Genomic DNA, 10446 nt, shown 5'->3' with positions numbered 1-10446 from the left:
CGCGGATAAGTTTAACAATCGAGGTCGATTTAATCGCGATTCAGATTCGATAGATAAACGAGCCATTTTGTAGTTTTTGCAGTGGAGTGGGATGTTTTGAAAAATCTGCGAAATTGTGCTGAAATTAATAGAAAGTGATCGGATAAGATTTTATCCGCAATTATTTAATATGAGATGAGTGAGAGAAGAATGATGTTCCCTCAAATCGGATGAGACAATTTCGAAAGTCTTTCTATTCTAGAAACTCGTGGTGAGTAAAAATAAATAAGAAAACATATTAATTATTATATAACAATACAAATAATAATCAGTATTGATATAAAACAGAGAGTTACTTTATAAAAAATATTGAAAATTAAAACTATTGTATTATTTAACATTTTTCGAAATTTCTAGAATTAAATTGTTATAAATCTTAATCTTGATTTCTAATTTTAAATGATAATTAAAATTAAAATTTTTGCTATTATGTAATGTCTTTGTTATCAATTAAATTTTTGTTTATATATCATGAGATTACAAATTTTCTAATATAAATATTATGTATAAAGCTTTAAGGAAGAGAGAGAGAGAGAGAGAGAGAGAGAGTGTGTGTGTGTGTGTGTAAATTTTATATATAAAGTATATATATAAAATTTTATATATAAATTTTATATATAAAGTATATATATAAAATTTTGTACAAATTTTTTACAAGATGCTTTCTCTACAAAATTGGATTTACATAAAAAAGTACGACGTGTAAAGTCGTAAAAATAAAAAAATCCATAGGGAATCGTATCGATTTGATTAAATAGTAGTGCCACGATAAATATTATAAGAAGCGTCAAGAAGACTTGTCGCCTGAAATTTTAAAGAAATCTGAAATATTAAAAAAAAAAGTCGAAGAGAAAGAGAAAGAGAAGCGTGAACGCTCATACAAATTGCCGGTTTACCATGAGAATCAGATCGAATTGGACCCGGGGTTGCTTTTCGTCAATACTTGATGAAAGAACGCGCCACACTTATGCAGAGCGTGAACCGCATTTCGCTTAATAATGCAATACCTTTCCTATAAATCGGCATCGAACCGAGACTGTTTCGATGACACGATAAAATTCGGCATTTTCTAAAATTTACGCTTTTCTTCGTATACGGCAAATACTAAACATTTTTAATGTAATATTTTGCTTTCTAGAAACTTGTTTATTTCTCCTTTTATTCTTTATCATGAGATCATAATTCTGTTACATAAGTTACGGTTGTGTGCTTGACAAATATTTGGCTATCCAATTATCGCCGACCAAACCCCAATATTCTTATAGAATCAACCCTTTTGCGCTGCAATTTTTGCAATTCCCCCAAGAGTCTTACTGATGTAATAAATTTGATTATTATTCAGTTAATGTTGCTATAATGATATATTTTTTTTATATAAAAATATGAAATTGTCAATTAGCGATGGTGATTATATTTAATATATTATTTATATTATTAATTATTTTTCTTATTTTTATTTATATTATTTTATTATTATTATTTATATTTATATTATATACATAATATATTTTAATAATATATTTTGCCTAAAAATTGTATAATAAATAAAATGTCACAAACATAAATCTATAAATATATTATAAAATAATTAGATTAATATTAAGTTCGATATTACATACAACTTATGATTGTAATTTTAACAATAAATTACGTGACAAATTTGAAATCGGTTTTTCCTTGGCACAAGAAATAATAAAATGATCGGTTATTAAGCAAATGATACAAATTAAAAACAAATCAGATAAGTGTTTCTAAAATTAAACTCGCGAATTGTGCGACAAAATACGTTGTTGGTGGTTGTAATGTTAACAAAATCAATTTTGCCGCCTAGTTATCTGTGTTATTTCGTACCCCATCAATGGTTATTGCAATTATAATTACAGCCACGTGCTATGGAAAGCGAAATTACATCTCGAATTGATGTATTATGTGAAGGGGATCTACAACGACGAAGGTGAGAAGATAATCTTTCGTGACACAGATCAGACTAAATCTCTTTGAAAGGAACATTCTCGTATCGCAGTCGAGGCACATGAAGAGCTTCAATTGCGATTTTACGAGCGAGGATAGAGCGGTATCTATGGCGAACGGTGGCCACGGCATCCCCGTCAACGGGGTAAGCCCCCCTGGTTCGGGCACTTTATCGCGGGAGGAGAGACGCAGGCGAAGAAGAGCCACCCAGAAATATCGAACCGCACATGCCACACGGTAAGGCTACAACAAGCTCAGAAATGGAATTTCCTACAAATATGCGAGATGCTAGCTGCTTAAGACAACGTTTATTCCATCAGGGAAAGAGTCAGAGTGGAAGCTTTCAATTCGGCGTTTGCGGAATTGCGAAAGTTGCTGCCGACATTGCCACCGGACAAGAAGCTTTCAAAAATCGAGATCCTTCGACTGGCAATCTGCTATATCGCTTACCTAAATCATGTCCTCCAAGCTTGAACTTGTGCGTATCTCGATGAACGAAAGTGAGAAAGTCACGATGATTCCTTCATTAACTTATTCCAATTTTGGATGAACCAAACAATCATTTTTCTAAAATTAAAAACAGAATATTTGCTTAGTTATATTACAAAAGTAGAAAAATTTTAGCACACGATTGAAAATATAAAACACTGAAAAAGAACTATAAAAAAGTTTAATAATTTCTATTTTGTGACAAGAACAATAAGAGAACAATAAAAAATTAATAGAAAAATAAAGATTATTTAAATAATCATATGAATTACAATATTATAATATAATTCTTTAAAAGAATCTCAACTTGTTGCGATAATCGTTAAATGTTACGCTTGTACTTAGTTGCACTTGTGCAAGCTTTTATCTACAAAATCATCTTCCGTTGAATTCCAGATTCTAAAAAATTTCTAATTGATTAGCATATGTTTAATAAAGGGATTTGTTATTGTTTGATAGATTTGGTAACCGCTCAAAATATACAATCGTTGCTAAATTACAAGAGTTGTATAAACCATCGGATCGCGCTGTTTTTATCGTCGATATTGTCGAATCTCTTCGATTCCTGAGAATTAGTGGGCCACCTCGGAACAATGGAGCAGCTCCCCATGGGACTTCTACCCCTCCACGTTCTCCCAAATACTCCTACAACCCTCGACGGTCCGGTCGCGTATCCGATCGCCGTCGATTATACGGCTCGTGCTTAAGTGAAAAAGAATGGAATTGCCGATGAGAAGAGCAACTTCACGGATCGTCGCCTTGCATCTCTCGTTTCCCGGTTCTCTGCAAATGTGATTTTACTGATTCGACTCGATCGCTCGGAGATCTTCGTGAGATTGATTGATTAATTGCGAATGAAATTGACCTGCAAAAAGACAGATGAATTAGAATAGAAGGGATTCATTTCTGTAAAAAATTGAATACCTAAATCAGAATTATCTTTAATAAATTAAATTAAATTAAATTAAATTTTAACAAATTTTACAATTACTAGAATATATTACAAAGCGCATGCTATTTATTTCTCTTTACATCATATATTATTTAATATAATCTGATTATAAAAATTTCGAAATTAAAAACAATTGTCTTTGTCTCGATGCATAAAAATATAATTATATAATAATATACATAAACACATGGCATTTAATCTACGCAATTATACATAATTTAAAGCATAAAATGCAATCATACAAAATAAGTTATAATCTTTTTCATGTTTCGAAGACAGACACGCATATATATTGTATTTAATATAAAATTTATACTTAACGAATAAAAACACAAAATTAGAAACAATAAAATTATTCACCGCTGAGCCCTTGATCACTCTGAGCTATTAAAATACACAGTTTTTGCAATGACAATCCATTCAACATGTTGTAAACTTGAAAATAGTATATTACAATTTTTTTCGTTCTTCAAAAGCAGTATATTAAATTTGCGCGTATTACACGAATAAAATTCTTATATTACTACTCAACCTGTCAAAATATGTCATCTCGATAATGACAGCTGCTTGCAAAGTAAGCATAATGAAAGAAATTAATTAAGCTTCACGGAAGAGAGGGATAAACATCGATGTTTTCGAGAGAACTTTAATATTTTCGATTAATTGACTTTACAAGCATTTTTTTAAAGTGAATTTCTAATCTTTTACTCACTCTCTTTCTCTTTTTTTTTTATATACTATCAATTCTTTGTGACGTTTTACTTATTTATTGTGGAAACGATAAACAAGATTAAATTTTTTATGTATAAATTTTACATAACCGTTTTATAATATCTAATAAAGCAGGAATTGTTTGATATAGGAGGAGTAACGATAATGAAACAAATACAGAAATAAAAAATTGAATAAAACCGAAATCAATGATATCATTATTGACGAAATTTGTTTGTTCGTTATTTTTTTTTTTTTTGCAAGGAGCAAAATCATGTATAATCAGTTAAGCAAATTAGATTATCTCATTTTGGCAAGAATCAACATTCTATCACGTAATAAAGAGGCAACACTATTATGCGAGTCTGTCTTTCATTAAATATGTAAAGAGATTAATAGTGGTATAAAAGAGTGGATGAATGATAATATGACAATATAAGTGAAGCATTACATGAAAAAATTTATCTTTGTACAATTCATGGACAAAAAGACAATCTTTATTAATTTATTTACTTACTATTCATAGGTGTGTATGTGTGTGTGTGTGTGTGTGTGTGTGTGTGTGTGTGTGTGTGTGTGGGTGTGTGTGTGTGTGTAATACCTTTTTTTATATAATTATTAGTTATACATATATATATATATATATATATATATATATATATTTAATAACTTTCTATATATTTCAAATATAATTTTATTTTTTTTCTTTTATTCATAATTTTGAAGTTATCTAATATTACATAACGATGTGTTTAGTACCTGCAATGTATAATTAGCATGCGATGCGTATTGTAGTATTCAGCAAGAAATATATTATAAAGGAAAATATAATTCTCATCTATATCTCTTTAATATATCAGCTAAATCCTCGACTTCCCTGCATATAAGTTCCGCTTTGAAATTACTGAACAATTTTCCAGATATAGCTTACAATGTAATGTAAGAAATTCCCTTCGTGAAGAAGCATAATAAGAATCGTATTTATTAAAAATTACGGTAGCATATTTCGGCCGTATACTACGCCAATATATTTTTGTATTTCTTATATCATATAATAAATCTATAAATCGCAATTAATTAATTTATATCTTTATCCCGATACCTCCCGTGCAGTATCTGCATATTTAATAACGATCAAAAGCGCAATCTTCTTTCAGTAATTATCACATGTGCCGTCATCGAGGTCGACGGTACTTTATGACGCATTAGAGTAATAAAAGCGAGCCCTGTGGGGTCGTTTGTATAACAAATTACTCATTGCTTCGCGGTCAGTTGACTCTCTTGTAGATATATAATAGATCGCTTCAAAGTCCGCGACTCGTTTGCTCACGTTCGCTCGTTTAGCACACCTGCATTCTTCGTGATAATACTTTATGAACCTTTTTGTGCTCCTCAGTTCTTTCTTTTCTGCTCAACAAAGGTAGATCATTAACTTACAAATTATGGAAAATTGAAGAAGAAAGTGCAGTGAAAAAGTGACCGTCACAATACTGTCTGACTTAACATATTGACTATTTGCGTAGGTCAACTTATATTAGTCAAGTATAACACGCTGCACAATGATCACATAAGTGGAGAAATAGATTAATCTAGGGTAAATATAAAGTAAAGAAAAGAGATAAAAATATATTATATATATATATATATATATATACAGTGGGGCATTTATATTGAGGCACCTAAATATCTAAAAAATAAAGCAATATAGAAAGAAATGTTTCAGACAAAAGTTATTCGGTTCTAAGGGGGTCATAAGATGGGTCACAACATTGACATTGAAATCTCCGAAGCGCTTCCACCCAAGGTCAAACTAATGGCACCATCTTATGAACTCCTTAGAACCGAACAATTTTTGTCCGAAACATTTCTTTCTATCTTGCTTTATTTTTTAGATATTTAGGTGTCTCAATATAAATGCCCCACCCTGTATATATATATATATATATATATATATATATATATATATATAATAATAATAATTATATAATTTTTTCTAAGTTTGCAAAACGCTCGTTTTTTAATTAATAAATTAATATGGAACTTGACAAAAACCACATTTTATTTCCGCATATCATCATACCAATTAATCATGCTTTTATCTGATTTTGAATATGTCACATACTTAATCAGCTGAAAATTAAAGACAAGAAAATTTCAACAGAATAACCGAACGTTTAATCGAATAACGTTCTACAGGGAAGAAAGGAATTATGAAGCTATTCGCGCGTCCAAAATGCTTTACCGAGGCGATAGCACCAGTGATAACTCTCAACCGTTTAATGGGACTTCGTGTTTTTGAGTATCCTCGTGGTCACTCAAGACCTATATTCAGCTTAATCTATCTTTTGTTTCTTTATTGTTTAGTGTATTATATTGGCTCCTTCCATTGGGGAGAATATTATATGGATCTTAGATTATTGAAATTGGAATATTTCCTGTACAAAATATTGGACAACATTATTATTTGCTTGGTCCTCGTTAAACTGTTGCTAGGCTGGTGGTACACGAAGGTAAGCGAGTGTGAAATTAGTATATAATATCCTGTAAATTAAATAAGATAAAAGAAATATATTAACTCGAGCGAATGTATCGTCCGACAAATTATGTGTATTTAAAAAAAAAAAAATTTACATATTTACGTCATATAAATTAACATTTGTGCAGAAGTTCGACGCTTGCTATAAACATATCTTCGAGATTGACGAAACATTGCGACAGCTTGGAACGACGGTAAACTACGATAGAATATATTTTATAACGATCGGAATAATGATTACCTGGTTTACATTCAACTTCTGTACCTGCATTGTAGTCTTCATTGTAATGCGAATGCATTCAAATATATATGTTACAATTGGCTCTCTAGTGGTATATTCTTATGCACTGGCTGTCAATTCTATTAACATTTTCGATTTCTACATATTTGTAAAGTATGTAAACTCTGGCTTTATAAACAACTTAGAAGTTTATTTTAATCAAATATGTATTCTCTTTTTAATTAGTACGTGAGAAATTGATGTCATAATTATTTAAAGATGATAATATATATTAGAATATAAAAAAAATAATGTTTAACACATATTGTTACGCAGATATTTACAAATGAGGTTTGATTTGATCAACCAACTCTTACGTGAACATTCAATGTTATCGATAAAAGAGATAAAATTGGGCTTTTTTGAAATGCAAGATTATACTAAAATCATTGATGTTGAGCAACGATGTTCGCTTCCCATAAAAATGTTATCTCAATGGTGTCGACAGATGCAACCTAGAAAAAATATTTCTCTATCAAAAAAACAAAAATCGGTCAAATCGCAGATTCAGTCGGATTTTCCATCTCACTTTCAAAAACAGTTCCAAGGAAAACTTCGAAATCGATCTCAAAAACAGAATTCAGTAATAACGGAATGTCAGAAGCGTAAATATCTGTTACAAATAATCAAGTGAGTAATAAAACTAATAAAGTGAATTGTTGTAAAATAATTTCTATGAAAAATAGCAGTCAATCGATTAAATTCTTAAAATACTCAATAATTTTAAAATACTTGAGATTAGGATTTATAATTTTTGTCTATCGAACACTTTAAATATCTAAATCAAATTCTTTGTGTAAAACAAAACTTTAAGAAAGAGAGATTTATAAAAAGTTTTTTTACAACTAAAAACATTTCTTATATAGCTGTTAAAAAGTTGTTTTTTTTTTAGACAGGTGCACCTACAATTGTGTAAAGTATCAAAAACAGTATGTACTATCCTCGGTGTACAGACAGCTCTCGAGATAGGAATGATTATTATGTTTCTCACTGGATCTCTCTATAATTTGTACATTCGATATATTGCGCGACAACACAAGATCACGGACAGTGTGTTGCAGCAAACAGCTGTGACGATCATACTGAATAGCTTTCATTTACTGAAAATTACGTTTTTAAGTCGCGTATGCAAACATGCGGCCGATAAGGTAAGTCTATTTTGCATTTTATTATTTTATTTAAAATTTAATTAGTAATTAATATTTATATTTGTGTAGGGAAATAAAACTATCGAGATAATTTACTCGATTTATGGATGCGATACAGAATCTGGTGTGCAAGAGGAGGTCTGGTTGCGATATATATATATATATATATATATATATATATAACTTTCATCTTTGATTATTATATAACTATTATAATTAATTATTATATTAATTATGTTATTAATTATTGTCCACAATTATTTTAGATTCAGCAATTTGGTATTCAAATATTACAAAGTCCGGTGAGATTTATCGCGTATGGTATTTCTTTGGATAACCATGTCCTAACTATGGTTTGTATATAAATTCATTTTGCTTTATAAACTAATTCTGTGTCAATAATTTTTGAATGATTTTCTAGAAACAAAAAATATATTTAAAAATTTTGATAATGTTTTTCACATTTCCTATAATAAATAGCCATTTTCATAATCCTATTTTGATTAAAAATAAAAAATTCATAGATGAAAAATATATATTAAACTATGTCTAATATCATATAAATTTTATTTACTATATATAAGTTATAAAATCGCTCGGATATATATTAATTATGCTTTTCTTATTTATAGATGTTGAAAACTGTAACAACCTATTTGGTTATCATGATTCAAGTGAGCAACTCATTGGAGTCGAATAAAGCTATTCAGAATGCATAATATAAGTCTTAAAATATGCATATTTAATATATATATATATATATAATATTTAAGAGTAATTATAGATATATTAATATAAAAAATTTTATATTAGAATTATTATTTTAAATTATGACTTATTTATGACTTACTATACTTTGTTATACTTTAAATTACGAAAGAATTAATGTATATCAAATGTCGTAAATATAAAAGCTACGTAAATAAAACAATGTAAAATTCTTTTATTTAAAATATTTAATGGAGTCTCTTTTATCTTTAATAGACTTTGTAATATATTTAATATTTTTTTACCTTCTAACATTAAACTTTATATTAGAATATTAGACTTTTCGCACAAAACTAAATACATTCTACTTAATTGAACAGATAGTATCGCACCCACATCTCTTCTTATTCCACGAATATAATAATAATAAAATAAAAAAACACCTTTGCATGTCATATTTTTTCTTTTCTAGAGATTTAATATTCCCGATTTAAAAATCGTTAATTGTTCGTTGCAATCACGACAAAAACTATTGGACATAGAAATATTACACGATCGTATATAAACATATATTCGAAATGTGTATGTCAGGTAATTTTGTATTATATGTTCTTCGTTTTCGCTATTCATTTCCTTTTATTACTACAACGTTAGTAATCCTTATCAAGATCCATATCAAAGTATATGACCTTTTGAACTTGAAACTTTTTACAATATCCACGATAATTATATGCAGAATTATTAAATTATATATATTTCTAATAAAATAGTTATCTGCGATAATACATTGACATAAAATATTTATTTTCTTTAAATTACTAAAATAATTTGGAAATATAAAAAAAAAAGAAAAGATTATTAACATTCTATTGTATGTTATAAGCTCCTATTTTACAATTACGCTAATATATAATACTAGCATTTTTTATTCTCCCGGTATCGTTAATAAGATAGCTCTTAGCTTGATACTTCGCACGATATCGATCTCCCCGGTAAAGTCTCGTGGGTATTCATCCATTACAAGATCATCTGATATATCCGTCGCTTATTTCACGCATCTCGTCATTATATAAATTTGCCATTATTTATTTTGTAACTTTATCAATAATTGTTATTATGATATTATTTAATATCTTACAAATTAACATCACTGAATTGGATTGATGGACTTTCTTATATTTCTTACAAAAATAATTTAAAACGCGATGTGTACATGTGTGTGTGAGAGACAGTACGTCTATAAAATATATAGACAATTAAGAATAAATTAATATTTTAATTTTTAACAGAAAATTAATTTCAGTTTTTTATTTTTTAACGTTTCCGATTAAAATTATCATAAACAATATATAAAGATAAAATTAAGAAAATGTGTAGAAATAAATTTAACAATTATATCGAGCTAATCTTTCTTTGATGATTGAAAATAATCATTTCCTGTGAAATGTGTGTATATGCGAGTTTTTAATCAAAATTCCTCTTTAATTTATCTATTTTCTACAAAAATTAACATATATTCGTTTTGGAAAAACGGAAAAATTGAGAAATTTCGGAAAATAGCATTTTATTTATAGCAATAGCGAAGGCTATTCACGCAACGCACTCGCGAGCC

General features: G+C 28.6%; 2 protein-coding genes across 2 annotated transcripts; both read left to right on the top strand.

Annotated features, from left to right (window-relative positions):
- On the top strand, positions 1 to 2627 carry LOC138938218 (helix-loop-helix protein 15). The gene is made up of 4 exons (XM_070305049.1): positions 1 to 250; positions 1923 to 1993; positions 2044 to 2247; positions 2331 to 2627. Exons 2-4 carry the CDS (start codon positions 1932 to 1934, stop codon positions 2482 to 2484), a joined length of 420 nt encoding a protein of 139 aa, XP_070161150.1. The 5' UTR covers positions 1 to 250; positions 1923 to 1931; the 3' UTR covers positions 2485 to 2627.
- Positions 2628 to 6372: 3745 nt separating this feature from the next.
- LOC138938349 (putative gustatory receptor 28b) lies at positions 6373 to 8845 on the top strand. The gene is made up of 7 exons (XM_070305266.1): positions 6373 to 6672; positions 6827 to 7092; positions 7255 to 7608; positions 7871 to 8126; positions 8196 to 8264; positions 8393 to 8479; positions 8759 to 8845. The coding sequence occupies exons 1-7, from the start codon at positions 6373 to 6375 to the stop codon at positions 8843 to 8845; spliced, it is 1419 nt and encodes a 472-aa protein (XP_070161367.1).
- The last annotated feature ends 1601 nt before the right edge of the window (positions 8846 to 10446 follow it).

This window comes from Polyergus mexicanus, unplaced genomic scaffold (assembly GCF_030449975.1).
Source record: "Polyergus mexicanus isolate NDT 795.1 unplaced genomic scaffold, iyPolMexi1.0 SCAF_12, whole genome shotgun sequence".
NCBI classification, from domain to species: Eukaryota; Metazoa; Arthropoda; class Insecta; order Hymenoptera; family Formicidae; genus Polyergus; species Polyergus mexicanus.
Note: the sequence above shows the minus strand (reverse complement) of the source record. Positions and strands in the feature narration are given on the sequence as shown.